This window comes from Pantherophis guttatus, chromosome 1, assembly GCF_059756535.1.
Source record: "Pantherophis guttatus breed Tessera chromosome 1, ASM5975653v1, whole genome shotgun sequence".
Lineage (NCBI taxonomy): Eukaryota > Metazoa > Chordata > Lepidosauria > Squamata > Colubridae > Pantherophis > Pantherophis guttatus.
The window spans coordinates 111101563-111116913 of NC_142063.1; the positions used below are offsets into that span (position 1 = coordinate 111101563).

A 15351-nucleotide genomic window follows, 5' to 3' on the forward strand; every position below is an offset into this window, starting at 1 on the left:
TTGCCTGGCAACCAGCTCATACTCACAAAAGTTGCAGCATCCTGCAGTCATAGGATTGCCATTTGCAACCTTCCCTACAGGTTTCTCAGAAGCAAAGGCAATGGGGAGTTGGCAGGGAAGGTTCTGGTCAGTCTCCCACCTTCTGCTCACTGCACCACACCCTTCTTTTGGTTTCCCTGCCCTTGTATCAACCTGTACCTTTCTTCCCTCTGTGTCCCTGTACTCGTGTGAACCTGTGCCCCCCCTTCCCTTGGCCTCCCTGCACTCGCAATGTACCATAGCACACTCCCAACTCGTGCAGCCTGTGCCAATTATGTAAAATGAGCATCACTCTGTTTTGAGAGAAGGCCGCACAGACATATGTTAAACATATTTTGTCTGACAACCCAGAATGATATGATGCAAAATGTCAGTACATTCTGCTCAGGTTTAGGTAAACATAAGTGTGGTTAAAATTGGTTCTTCTTTGTACATTTATTTTACCATTTGGCAATGGTAATGTTTTTGTTTAACTAAATACAGTCTCTACTTCATCACTTTTTCTTTGGGGGGGCGGGATCTCAACAGTTGGTGTGGGTTGTAATCCATGTTTTTTGTGTTTTCAGCTGGATATAAAGGAGAAATAGAAGTGTATTCTCTACTTTTGGACAGATTTAACTCCTCAAAAAGTAACGTATGCCTCAGCCAAAGGTTATAATGATAAATTCACAGATTGGGGTGAAAAGATGGGTTTTTTTGTTCACCTAATAGGTAACGGTAAGAACTATCTGGAGATAGTAATTTAATTCCTTGGACATTTTTGATGTCTCAGAGCAGGGCATGTTCTCAAGCCTCTTCGGGACATGAAAATAAAATAATTTGATGAAGACTAAACCTTTGGTCCCGGTGACCAACCCAGATTGGATCCTGCAAATAATTTGAATTTAATTTTCTATGAAGATAAGCTGTAAACATTTTCAATGTAGCTGCTACCTCCCTTTTAGAAGGCATTAATTTTCTCCCATTTTTTTTTTTTTTTTTACTTTTCCACTTGGATTATTTCTGAGTCATTTAAAAAGTATCACAGATCTGAGGTTTTAGTCAGAGCCTCAACAAGAGTATTATTTCATTCATACTGAATCCACGATTTTCTACCCACTCGGAAGAAATCAATATTGGGAGTGGTTTTTTATCAAAAAGTGAATTCCAGCTTTCTTTATCAACGTGTAAAGAAAAAGTTCTTAAAATAATGTGTATATTAATTCGCAGATATCACTTATGTATCTTGAAAAGATAATTTGTTTATGCGTCAACATTTCTAGTAAGAAACTAGCACATACAGGAATGCTATACTGTAGCTGCTGGATGAATGTGTAGCATTTGCAACTACAGTTCAATTTAAAGCAAAATAAAATTATTTTAACAATAGCTCAGTATTTCTTTTGACTAATTAAAGCTTTTATTCTCTGACCTTGATTTTATTTAATACTTATATTTCAAAAAATCCTTATAATTTGGTTACATCAATCCATCAAACCATTCAACCATTATTTGAATCCATTCAGCAGATTCAACATCAGTTAACTAATTTCCTGTTTATCCTCCTCTTAAAAGAGATAGTGGTGTGCCTTTTAAGCGTTTTTTGTTTCATTTTACAGTAGTCATTACAATAAGTGAAGAGCTATTCAGAAATTTGTTGATAGACTACAACTCTCAACAGCCATAGCCAAAATAGGCTAAGGTAAAAAAAAAATGATTTGAAATGTAATCCAGCAAAATCTGAGGAAAGTCACAAATTCCCCTTTCCTGCCTTGTTATCTTCGTAAACTGTGACTCTGGAGGCCTCCGCCGGTCCCGTTTTTGCCCTCCCCGGCATCCAGAAACACTCTGCAGGCCAAAAATGGGCCTATTTTTGGCCTGCAGAGCTTCTGGATGCGGGGGAGGGCAAAAATGGGACATGCAGAGGCAAAAAACTATTTTTTGTTCTTGTTTTCCTCCTCTAAACCTAGGTGCGTCTTATGGTCCGGTGCATCTTATAGTCCGAAAAATACGGGTAATTAATGAAATTGATATTTTGTTCTTCCCTTATCAACTCAATATTGTCTTGACTGTAATATTCCTGTAAATGGAATCATCCACATTGATTTTAACTATGCCTTACATCTTTTATAAATATCCATCTGTTTTTAAGAATCATCACCCAAATAATTATAGACAAAAGTTCACATCTTGGTATTGGAAGGGTTTGTTTATTCCAATGAAAATTTTTAATTTACATTTGTGCTAAATTTTGAAATGCTAGTAAAATGAAAACAAGCTGGGAAATGGAATTTCTTTCTAAACCAGGAAGTTTAAATTCAGGTAAAGGATAAAAGTAACCTGTGAATGCAAAATGCTATCGAAATACAGAAAATAAAGCAGATAATTTATGGAAATAAAGCAGTCTTTTATCTCAACAGTACAATGAGCAATGTTATTTCAGACAACTAAACTTGTAGGAAGAGGAACACAAATGTAGTTACGACTGAAAAGATCAAAGTCCTACTGCAAATACTGTATATGTACTTCATTGTGGACCAAATACATCTCTGTATTTCCCATATATTCCCATATTTTATTTTGTGTGGTAATTTTATTAAACATTACAATTAAAAATTTAAATGTTAATGCAAACTAGGAAAAAATAAAAATGTACAGAAAAAATCGTGCAGAAAACAGAAAAGAAAAAACGTAAGGAAAATGAATATAAAGAAATGACTCCCCTTCCTTTATCACATGCATAAACAATTTTAATCTTTTTATCTTCTCTTAAAATACAAATTATCTCTTACTAGATCTCATCTCATCTATAAACAAATCCTTAAAACTTCATTACTGATCAACAAAAGTCCATTAAGCATTACCAGAGATGTTTATTTTAACTTGATCAAATAAACCAACTTTATATTTCTACCTTTTATTTTTAACAAACTTGATTTTTAATCCCTTCAAATAATGTTTTAGAACTTGGTTCTTTTTCTGTCTCACAATTATTCTCACAAAATTCTTCAAAATTTTAACAAGTCTCTGGTAAATCCAATATAGGGTAGATATCCAGATCATTTTTTTCATTTGTTATTTGTATATCCAGTGTAGCATTTTTTTTCCTATATCACTTGTGTAGCCTATTACTTTTAGGTCATCTCAGTCTTATCCAGGAAAACATGTTCCTCTTCCATAACGTCTTTTAAACACCGTCTATTTATAACAGCAGACATTCTGAAAATTAACTTTTGTGCTATTGTTCACAAATATCCCTCAAAAAGTTTAATCTTACAGTATTTTGTTCCACTCTATACTAGTAAATCAAGTTTAAATGTCCTTTAATTGTAATTTTCAGTTCCTTCTGGCATCCAATTTTTAAAATGTTTGCAATGTTGTGTTAAAGAATTCAAAAGGACAGCATTTTCCCTGGGGAAGAATTCTTATAATTTCAGATTTTTATTTCAAATTTATCTGGCGTATTGCTCCGTTTGTAACTTTCCAAAATCAATGTTCTAATCATTTTTTTGCAATTTAATTAGAAAGTTTTTTTTTAAACTCCTTAAACTTAACCCGTTTTGCTAAGGATTGAACTAAATTTACCCATTGCTGTAAAATCTGTTGTTCCAAGGATTCTGAAAACAGTAAGGAATTTCCAATTGATTAAAAAAGGAAATATGTGAACCTTGTGTCCAAAAGGACGTGAACTACGGTTTGGATGAAGATAGTGCTCTCTCATCTTCCAAAGCCCTAAACCTGCTGGACTCTTCATGAGGAGCAACTGTCTGGACCATGTGTGGGCAATCCCAAGTCCTTTCTTATCTGGAGAGGAATCCAAAAAAGTTGGTCCACTTGCTGTCTCTTCATTCCACTGTAATTGTTGTCTTTAGCTCCTCATTTCTTCCCTGGAAATTCTACATTCCCATATTTATTTAAACATACTTCCTTGCACCTACCTACACACACACACACACACACGCACGCACTCATACTTTCAACAATGGCTCTTTCGTGAAGATTTCCAACCATCCTTCAAAGGTAAAGGTTCCCCTTGCACATATGTGCTAGTCGTTCCCAACTCTAGGGGGTGGTGCTCATCTCCGTTTCAAAGCCAAAGAGCCAGCACTGTCCGAAGATGTCTCCATGGTCATGTGGCCGGCATGACTAAACGCCAAAGGCACAGGGAACACTTACCTTCCCATCAAAGGTAGTCCCTATTTTTCTACCTGCATTTTTTACGTGCTTTCGAACTGCTAGGTTGGCAGAAGCTGGGACAAGTAACAGGAGAGCACCCCATTACGTGGCACTAGGGATTCAAACCGCTGAACTGCTGACCTTTTGATCAACAAGCTCAGCATCTTAGCCACTGAGCCACCACGTCCCTTTCCAACCATCCTGAAGGTGTTCTAAAAAGGAACGGTATGCAACTACATTGATTGTCACACAATACATTCATAAAAATGCACACTTTGTTCACACATTTTCATAATATATTTCTAGACATGTATATTATACATACACATTCATATTTGCCTACATTTCCCATAACACAGTTTTTAAATGTTGTGCTTGGCCCAGAGATTAACGTAAATCCCTAATTCATACAATTTTTTCTCCCTAAACAATTGACTACATGTATGTACCCTTAGTGTTTCATGTGTTATAAGCTCACTTGAAACCACCCTCTCTTGCATCCTTGCCAATCTGCTGGAAAATCTTTGGAATGCATCAGAGGGTGAGACTCTTAAACAATGAGGAGAAAAGACAGTCAGAAAGACAAAGCTATAAAAAGCTTTCAACAGAAGTGCTGTAGGGCTGCCGAAAGAGAAATCAGATGGATGTGGGTGGAGGAATCTAAGCCATCGAAAGTCTTTTTCCAGGTGTTTGTATCAGAAGATCAGTCCTGATATAGAGAGACAATAGCAGGTCCATAGACTTGTGAGAAATAGAGGAGGATGACTCAGTCTATTTCCAAATCAGAATCAGATGATAACCTCTGCTCAGCTATCTGATGAACAGCTTCATCCAGGGAGGTTACACTGACAGAGCTTAAATTGCCATCAGGATCCAGGCCCATAGGTCTGATGATTTGCTGTCTTCAAAGGAGAAAAAGAAGAAATTGCAGGGATGAAAAAAAAGTGGTTTCACCCTAGAGAAAAGCCTGCCACGAAATGTCTTCTGACAAGTGAATATAATGAAGTGTTCATTCATCAATTTAAGCCCTGAAGATCTTGTGTGAGGATCTAAATCCTTTTATTAAAATTGAAAGAAAATATTACTCCTAATAAAAACAATTCTAAAATTTCCAGAGATTGATCCACAATGTATGTACTGGGACTGGTTTTGCTAACTGACATTTTTTGAAGAAGGTATGAAACTTCAAAATATTCTAAACAGACACTTTGAAATGTAATTGCTGTTGTTTTATATGAAAAACTCTATTTCAGGTTTCAAAAAAATGTAAGACAGTGTCTTATTTTCAGGGAAACATGGTATCATACATGTTTATATGAACTTTATATGAAATATTTTCATTGAAACCTGAAATAAGCGCTTGGCCTTATTTTCGGGAAGGTCTTATTATTTTGAGGTACGTGGAGAAAGATGGGGCTCTTCTTGCCGTCTTACCTGATTTCCAGCTCTGCGTTTAAATATTTTCGGGGAGGGCTTATTTTCGGGGGAGCCTTATTTTAGTGCATGTGCTCAAAAGCCCGATTGGGCTTATTATCAGGGGATGTCTTATTTTCAGGGAAACAGGGTAACTATTACAAACTGTCCTGGATAATTTTACTGAAGTTTGAAGGCAAGGCACCACCTCAGCCCCTTTCAGTGCAGAGATTATAGTAATACAGGTAAATGAAGAAGAAGAAATCAATCTCTTCAACCATCCTCTGGGCTCACAGTTGCCTTCAGACATTTCTTCCAATGTTAATAGAACTCTCAAACTAAGTTGCAAATTAGTTCAAAGAAAATGAAATAAGTTGAAATAGCTTGTCTGAATCCATTGTAATTTTGTATCTTAGAGCTTTTGATTTAACCAACTGCTTTCTTTCAGCCTGTTTGCCTATTAACAATCCATTTCTGAATAATTATGCTGAATCATTTAGTACCTGGAGAGTTTGTCAAACATGTTCACCAGTTTCATTGCCTCAAGCTCCTTCTGTTCATCTGTCATCCCTTCCATTGGATTGGGAAGCTTTTCCTCCACACGTCCAGTAATAGGATTAATGCTAAATAGTTGAATCACATAGTAACCCAAAGAAAAGAAGGTACAATATATGAAACACAAACAATTAATCAACAAATCCAATTCTTCATTATTTTTTCAGGAAGGTAACTATGGTCAGCTTTCCCACTCATAAAAATCAAAAGGGCACAGGGACTTGGAAGATATGATAAACATATCAAAATTTATATCACATATTCCCTTGGATGTTGTTTTTTAACGGATAAGAATAAAAAAGGTATGGCGAGTAGCCTAAAAATATAACTCTAATATTCATTTGATTAACACAAATACATGCTACTAAAATGAAGAGGAACTATATGGAATATGCAGATAATGATGTGTTTCTCTCCCCAAAACATGTCCATTCCATTATTCTTAATTCAGTTTTGTCTATCAATTTTCTGTTACTAGTCTTGCTTCTAAGGTTACAAGGAAATTCCCAATTTAATAACAGTACATCTTACATAGAAGAGTTTCCTTTCTAGACAATGTATTTAAATGTACAATAAATGTGTGCAGAAAAATTGGGAGTAAGGTGAAGCAGGAGGGAAACATATATTGCATTATATGTTTCCCTCCTGCTTCACCTCTTCCAATTTTAAAATAAGATGTAATTAAAAATTGAAGAGCCTTGGTAGTACAGTGGTCTAAAGCACCCTGTTATTAAGACCAGCTGCCTGCAATTACTGCAGGTTCGAATCTCGCCAGGCTCAAGGTTGACTCAGCCTTCCATCCTTTCTAAGGTAGGTAAATTGAGGACCCAGTTGTGGGGGCAATAAGCTGACTTTGTATAAATATACAAAAGGATGAAGGCTATTGCTTAGCACATTGTAAGCCGCCCTGAGTCTCTGGAGAAGGGCGGCATATAAATCAAATTTAAAAAAAAGAGAATGTCAAAACACCTAGAGTATAACTTTGTGTGTATCTATTGGGCAATTGAGTCTTGATAACTGTCACTGTCAATTAAGTCAAGAGCTGGAGGTAAAAGGAATTGTCTATTTGTGAATAACTTGGCAAGAAGTGAAATAGACCACTGAACAAAGAAGCAGATAGAAGAAACATAAGAGAAATCAAATAATAAAATGAACTAGGGCAGGGGTGAAATCCATCAGGTTCTCACAGGTTCTGGAGAACCAGTAGTGGAAATTTTGAGCAGTTCGGAGAATCGCTAGCGGAAATTTTGAGTAGTTCGGAGAACCGGCAAATACCACCTCTGGCTGGTCTCAGAATGGGGTGGGAATAGAGATTTTGCAGTATCCTTCCCCTGGAGTGGGGTGGGAATGGAGATTTTGCAGTATCCTTTCCCTGCCATGCCCACCAAGCCACGCCCACAGAACCTGTAGTAAAAAAATTTGGATTTCACCACTGAACTAGGGGCAGTCACAGAGCAGCAGGTCTTTTTAAAAAAATTTAAAAATGAGATTCAACTGAGTATCAGGAGGCATTTTTATGGTAAGAGTTCATAAGCAGCAAAGCGGGCTTTGTAAAACAGCTGTGATATTCATAGAGAGGCTAGTTGATTTAATGGATTCCTGCAAATGATTTATAAGGTTCATTCCATCTCATCTATGCTAAGATTCTAACATCCAGATACAACAGGGATTTGCACCAAAGAAGCAGAAGCAAATATATTTAAGGAAGCAAAGCATGAAATGCACCCCTACTTGGGTTTTGCTTCCTTGTATTCCTCTGTATCAGTATCTTCATCCTCAGAGTATTCTCCTTCTGTCTGCCCCCCAGCCATGAGGCCTCGTGCTGCCAGAAGACCAGCAGCATTTCCATATCCCGTGTACTTCACAAACCGTGACACTGTGGAGACATAGGAAGTCAAACTTTCTCTTATTAGTGTAGAAGCAAATGAATTCAAATAGTAGCACATAGTCTCATCTTGATCAGACTAACTTTTCAAGGAGGTAGATTCTTGCAAACCCCGAGATAAAAAAGAAGCTGAGATGACTGACAGGATTCCTCTGTTACTGATACAGCTGGATGGAAGCATGACTCATTTGGACTGGAAAAAATTCTTGATCGTGACCACTTGTTTAGTACCATTCTTCTATATTATAGTGAATCTGGTAAAAATTTAATACTATTCTTCTTCAGGCCACTTCTTACCTTTTCCTTAAGTTAATATAACAACTACATTAGGTTAGGGTTATAGATGTCACATAGGTTATATAAGATTGTATACTGTCTACCAGGTAAACCATTTAAAAGAAAAATACCACTCTGAAAAAAGGCATCTTTGCAAAGCTGCTTTTCCTATTGTAATGTTCAAGAAAACTAACAGTAGCTTTGCTGTGAGGAAAAGTCTGATTAACAGCTATAAAGAATTCACAAGCCTGGCAGCAACAAATTTTCTTCAAGTTTATTTATCTTCTTCCCTAATTTTAAAATTGGTCCGGGGAATGATATTTCCCTTCATTTCCATGCAATGTAATTTAATCCAAATCCCTATGAGATTCCAGTTTACCTGTATTCTTAATATTCAGCCACCATCCAAATAACGTCTCAGTTAAGATGGATTAGCTTGTTCCTATTTACTGATTCAAACTGCCAGCATACAACAGGCCTGAGATGAACAAGAGAGAGCATGGATAATTACCACTTTCCTTGCAGAGTACAAACAGGAACTCAGCAGCACAGTGTTTCACATCCGTGTCAATGTGAGTCATGAGGCGTACAAGTTTATTTCTCAGCAGGTTTCCCACCTCAGGTCTATTTTTCACATCCCGTAATGGAGGAAGTACCTGTGAATCCATGGAAAGCCAAAAGTGATGCTTAGAGCCATATTAAACTTGGTTTCATCAAGCCCTGAAAATACTGCATCAAAGTTGCCTCAGTAAGAATAATCTCATCCTGACACTAAACAAAGATGTCTTCTTAATGTACTGATGTACTGATATATTGATAATTCCTCCCATTTGTACTTTCATGGCTTTGTTGGACCCTGATTTGGAGGAGGGAGGAACCAGGGAGGGCATGGCCCCCTCCAAATGAGTGGAAAGGCCAAGGGCTGAGGACAAGGTGGTTCTAGGCTCGTCTGGCAGTGGGGGAGAGTAGCTCAGCAGATGGAAAACCACCTGGAGGAGCGGAGCAGGTGCAGTGATCCAACAGATGACAAGCTCCAGACCACCTCTAATGAAGAACAGTTACCTCCCCCATCCAATCCGTGGGTGAGGAGAAGAGAGCAGAGAGAGTCACAGAGGAGCTTGCAAGGAAGCAGCCCCATCCCTCCTCACAAGGAACATATGGGGAAGGGTGATTTAACCAGACGCTGGGGGAAGTAATGTTTGCCAGGAACATCTGTTTGCTTTGATGTGCATCTTTCTGGCTTTCGTGAATACTGCCTTATGAACCTTGGATTGTGTTGTACCTTTGTTTTAAGGAATTTCCTTGTCTGTCGATGGACCCGGGCACTTTCAGTCAGCAAGTTCAACACCGGGGTAAGACTCTCCTTGAGTTTATGACCCTGTGAAAGAGGCATAAAAAGAAACAGATTTAACTGTTCTTTTTAAGTTTTCCATGCACAAAAATAGTGCAGGTCAGCAAAAGACTACATCACACTGACCAAGACAAAAAAACGTTTTTTTAGGAAAGCCATCTAAGCTTCATTTTTACATAAAATTTCCTCCCCAATTTCCCTTTTAGCAACTGCTACTACATATTTCATGTCCTGGCATTATTATGTTCAATGTTTACCTGTATAGCTTTTTTTATAATGAATGGCCTAGCAGGTGGCAGCATCTAGTCAAGGTTTGATTTCAAAAAGCTCTGCAGGATCAAATCTGGTTAGTAATTAGATAGAAAACTATCAGGGCATCCCATAATTTTAGTCTAGACCAGGATATTAAAAAAAAAATCCCAGAAAAAGACAACTACAAACCACCTTTGTATTATTGCCAAAAGCCCCTACACATTTGTTCATCACTAAGAAACTACAAACCACCTTTGTATTATTGCCAAAAGCCCCTACACATTTGTTCATCACTAAGAAGTCAGCTTGACTTGAGGGAGTCTTCTTTTTTTAAGATAATGAATAATCCTAGCATTAATGCATGCAAAAAGCAATATTCTTCTGCATGAATGTCTAACTGGGTGAGAGTTGCTTCATGTACAGGTAGTCTCTGACTTACCACCAGTCCCTTAGCGACCATTCAAAGTTATATTGGACTCCCCAAAAGGTACTTATGACCTGGTTCCAATTGCTGCTCCCCTCCCACAGTCACCGCGTTTTGGGCACTCAGCAACCAACTCGCATTTATGACCATTTGCAACATCCTGCAGTCCATAATTGCCATTTACAATGTTTTTGTAGAAAACCAGAATTTACTTCATTTTCAGCAAAAACATCCCATGGTAACAATGGGTTTGCTTAATGAGAGCTGCAAAACAGGTCATAAAATTGGGTGCGTTACATGGGTGGGTGACCTGCTTTATCACTGTTGTGACTTTTGACTATGATGGACAGGTTTCATTATAGTCATAGTCAAGGATTACCTATATTAATGAAAAGCAGAAGCATTTGGACTCACTAAGACAGTGTTTCTCAACCTTGGTCACCTGAAGATGCGTGGACTTCAACTCCCAGAATCCCCAAGCCAGCAGAGCTGGCTGGGGAATTCAGGGTGTTGAAGTCCACGCATCTTCAGGTGGCCAAGGTTGAGAAACACTGCACTAAGAGATATCTTTCTGATTGGTGTAAGAAGATTATAAAAGGTGATCACATGACTCCAGGACTCTGTAATCGTCATAAATATGAGTCAAGTGCCAAGCATCTGAATTTTGATCACGGGACCATGGGGATGCTGCAACGGTCCAAAGTGTGACAAACAATCATAAGTTACTTTTTTCAGTGCTGTTGAAACTTCAGATGCTCACTAAATGACTTGTTGTAAATCGAGGATTACCTGTACCAGGCTGATTGCTACTACATAAGTTTTCTTAGAGAATGATAAATAATTGAGATTTCCATCTTTGTGTGGTAGGGCAAATGACATATATTTAAGCACAGGATGGACTCTCAAATGAATCCTAATCTAACATGGGTATCATCCTAAATCAAAGTAGCTTGGGACAAGCAAGGAAGTGGTGAAAATGTTTCGCTTTACCTACCCTATCAAGACGTCGATCAAGGAAACTCAGGAGAACATTGACAGCATCCATATTGACTCCCATGTATTCAAGGGAGCCCCGGTGGACCTTGGGAGTCAGCAAAACATCTAAACACTTGAGAGGCAGATTGCCCAAAAGGTTGATTGTATGGCTGAAGGCAGGATACAAGGCAAAACAGGAAAAATTAGCAACCAATATAAATGAAAGAATGCTTCATTCTGAAAACTCTGGTACTTTCTAGGTTTTAGCAATAGGAGAACAAATTTCAAATTGTGCCATATAAAACAATAGCAAACCCTTCCTTTATAGTTCAAGCTTCCATCATCTTCTCCATTTGCTGTTATATATCCATTCTTAGAAGTCCAGTAGAAGTCACAAATTTGCCAGATCTCTTGTTCATAATGTGCAATGTGCCCACATACTATTATTTATTAAATGTACAGTATATCAATGTCTCTCCTTATACAACAATGTAAACATGGTTTACAATAGATCAAAACACAAATGATAAAATACAAGAGTAAATTCAATTCAAGGCAAAATTACCATTTACATCAATGAAATCAGTTAGTTCAACTAATGAAAAGTGGTGGAAAAGATGCATTTTCACTATTTTCCTAAATTCCTGCCCTAAGATCACTAGAAAAGGCTTTCTCCTGTGTACTAGATATGTACAAATTTTCAGCAGTAACAGCAAATATTTCCGGTTGATAATGTTTATAATTATTTAAAGTTATTGTTGGCTGTGTCAAGTACATCAAGCAGAATACTAAAAAACTCTACTGTTTTAATACTGCACAAGCTGCATAATTTTTCAATGCTAAAGCAATCTCAGTCATAACATTCTTTTTTCACTACTAAGAATTACTGTATACTGTATTGGGGTCCACATTTTTCTCTTTTAATAGTTTTATTAAATTTATCGAAGTATAAAATACAAATGAAAATAGTGGGAAAAAGGGAGGGGAAAGGGGAAAAAAGAAAGAAAAACAGACTTCTGACTCTTTTTAGCACAAGAGTTATTAGAATATAACTCTTAGTTATTAGAATATAACTTTTATTCTAAACATACAACCTCAACTTTTACATAATAATATGTATTAAACATTAAACATTTCTGTAACAACAAACTTATCTAATCAGCAAAACCCAAAGTCAATGTTTCATTTTTTTTCCATCTCAAAATCAAGAAGTGGTTTACAAGTAGATATTAGGGTCCACATAAGCAGGATACTACATTTATTTTAGTATAAATGTAGAAGGAGGAGAAATCTATACCTAATCTGCAGTAATGAATTGATGAGATACATGGTTTTTGTCAACAGTGGGGAAAAATATTTTCAGCAGCGTAGCCCAATTTATTTAGCTGTTCTATCATTAGCTACTACCAGGCTTTCCCCACTCCTCCCCTACTTTTATTACTAAACCTACCAATGTTGTGGTGGTTATCGATCGTTTAATATTGTTCTATGTATTTTTTGTTTGTTTTATCGGCAATACAGACAATCACCTGTGAAATTCTTCTGTCCGATCATCACCATCTGCTGAAATCATCAGGCAGTGACGAAGAAGGGCACCTAGACGTCGGTACAGAGCAGCATCTTCCTGGCCCAAAAACAAAATTAAAACCTTTTAGTATGAGAAAAGAGCACATTTTTATTTTAGGCAGTCTGTTTATTGACACAGGCTGTTCTAGCAATGCATTTTCAGAACCAAACATACATTTAAGTTCAACAGGAAAATGGCATACATGGGATTTGAAAATCTGCAAATCAAATCAGCATACACAAAACAAAGATCTGTTAATTCCTGGTTCCCTAATTTGTGACAAATTGTAAAGTCATAGCAACAGATGAATTAGCATAACTGCCTTATATAGCATTTATTTCCCTTTGTCTCTTCATGTATGTCAGTAGACATTACTAAGTAAATAAGGGGGAGAGCTGTAAGGTAAAATAGAGCAATGCAAATTTCCTCTGGAGCTCATTCCTGGTGTATCCCAGATGTGGACATCCAGGAAGACTTGAAACATGTCCCTAACTATAGGAATCATAGGTGAAATGAAATGGCGAATATAGGCAGTCCTCAACGTATCACCACAATTGGGATCATAATTTGTGTTGCTAAGCAAGATGGCTGTTACATGAGTCATGAGCAATTTATGAGCTTTTTTGCTGTGATCGTTAAGATCACTGCAGTTGTTAAGTGAATCGTGTGGTCATTTAGCAAATCTAGCTTCTCCCTTTGACTTGTCAGAAGCCAGCCAGGAAGGTCACAAATCACATGATCCTGGGGGGTCTGCAACCATTATAAATACATGCTGGATTTCAAGCGATGGTTATTAAGGGTGAGGATCAGCTGTAAGTCACTTTGTTCAGTACTATTGTAATTTTGAACAGTCGCTAAACAAATGTTTATAACTTGAGGACTACCTGTGAAGAATAAATAGAAATAGAATAACAGAGTTGGAAGGGACCTTGGAGGTCTTCTAGTCCAACCCCCTGCCCAGGCAGGAAACCCTACACCACTTCAGACAAATGGTTATCCAACATCTTTTTAAAATTTCCAGTGTTGGAGCATTCACAACTTCTGCAGGCAAGTTGTTCCACTGATTAATTGTTCTGTCAGGAAATTTCTCCTTAGTTCTAGGTTGCTTCTCTCCTTGATTAGTTTCTACCCATTGCTTCTTGTTTTACCCTCATGTGCTTTGAAGAATAGTTTGACTCCCTCTTCTTTGTGGCAACCCCTGAGATATTGGAACACTGCTATCATGTCTCCCCTAGTCCTTCTTTTCATTAAACTAGACATACCCAGTTCCTGCAACTGTTCTTCATATGTTTTAGCCTCCAGTCCCCTAATCATCTTTGTTGCTCTTCTCTGCACTTTTTCTAGAGTCTAAGACCAAGACATCTATGAATGAACTACTCAGTGTCACTTCTGGGTGTTTTACCTCATCCACGTCCTTTTTGTTGATATCAAAAGTGATATTGAAAAGGATCTTCAGGATTTCCATAGCACGCTCTGTCTCCTGCCGAGGTAATGGCAGGGAAGGATCCCCTTTGGCAGCTACCTCATGAGGATCAATCCATTTTACTTCCAGTGTAAGTTCCAGGGTATCTGTCATTAAACCAATACCTCGAAGTTCTTGTGCAACCTGCTGCCGAACATCCACCCTTAGTGCCGTCAATAAAAAGAGAAGGCGCAGGTCAAAGAATTTTATGTCATGGGGAAAGTTTCTCTCATTGTAGAGTTTGATGCGATCTGTAAGTCCCACCACAAATTGAGCCTCAGCCATCAGTTCCTGAGCCCGGGGACTACTGAAGACAATATTACAGAGGCACTTAAGTGCCTCCAGAATTACATCCAGATCAGGAACCTCCAGGATTTGCTCTTCCCTATAAATAATCCCAGCATGCCTGGCTAGTGTCTTCAGACTTTCCACGGTGGTGAAAGGGCCAAGACATTTTTTATCCCGGGACAGAATTCGTATGCTTTCCAAGCACGTCACTTGACAAGACGGCTGGAGAACTCTCTCCAAGAACTTGATCAGAAGCATGGCCAGTTTCTAAAATATCAGAAAGGAGATAAAAGGAGATAAAAGAACAGATCTAGTAGTATCAATGAACTTCTGCATAAGGCAACAGGACTATCTATATTTGCATTTGTACAATTTCAAAAGTCCAATAAACTCTTAACGTATCTATCTGCATATAACCAATGTTGCTACAACATCCACTTTATAATATCACAAGTTGACACACAGCAATTAGAATGTGCCTCTACTTCTTAGGTTTAAGCTGCAAATGTCTTTTCTTATACAGACAAAACAGCACCATAAGGACAGTACTATATAGTAGGCTCAGAGAAATTCTTGAGATTTACATAACATAAGGGAAATGGAAATTCTGAAATAATGTAATGATGACTGAGCATGCTTAGTAATTATTTAATGCAGATTGACACGTGGAGGGAGAAAAGTGGAAGGAGGAACGTCCCACAGCAAAGAG

At 37.7% G+C, this 15351-nt stretch overlaps 2 protein-coding genes across 12 annotated transcripts in view; one reads left to right on the forward strand and one right to left on the reverse strand.

The window, feature by feature from the left end:
* The window catches only part of SIRT3 (sirtuin 3), a 14945-nt gene extending 12527 nt beyond the window's left edge, over positions 1-2418 (forward strand). For all 8 annotated transcript variants that reach the window (XM_087881431.1, XM_087881439.1, XM_087881436.1 and 5 more), the window contains one exon: positions 606-2418. In XM_087881431.1, the coding sequence (XP_087737557.1) occupies positions 606-626 (21 nt within the window). In that variant the 3' untranslated portion in view covers positions 627-2418. The remainder of the gene's footprint in view (positions 1-605) is intronic.
* RIC8A (RIC8 guanine nucleotide exchange factor A) overlaps positions 2209-15351 on the reverse strand; it is a 30262-nt gene continuing 17119 nt past the window's right edge. For all 4 annotated transcript variants that reach the window (XM_034420138.3, XM_034420140.3, XM_034420141.3 and 1 more), the window contains 8 exons: positions 14295-14909; positions 12855-12949; positions 11345-11495; positions 9606-9701; positions 8835-8979; positions 7894-8038; positions 6111-6230; positions 2209-5096 (listed from right to left, as the gene is read on the reverse strand). In XM_034420138.3, the coding sequence (XP_034276029.2) occupies positions 4961-5096; positions 6111-6230; positions 7894-8038; positions 8835-8979; positions 9606-9701; positions 11345-11495; positions 12855-12949; positions 14295-14909 (1503 nt within the window). In that variant the 3' untranslated portion in view covers positions 2209-4960. The remainder of the gene's footprint in view (positions 5097-6110; positions 6231-7893; positions 8039-8834; positions 8980-9605; positions 9702-11344; positions 11496-12854; positions 12950-14294; positions 14910-15351) is intronic.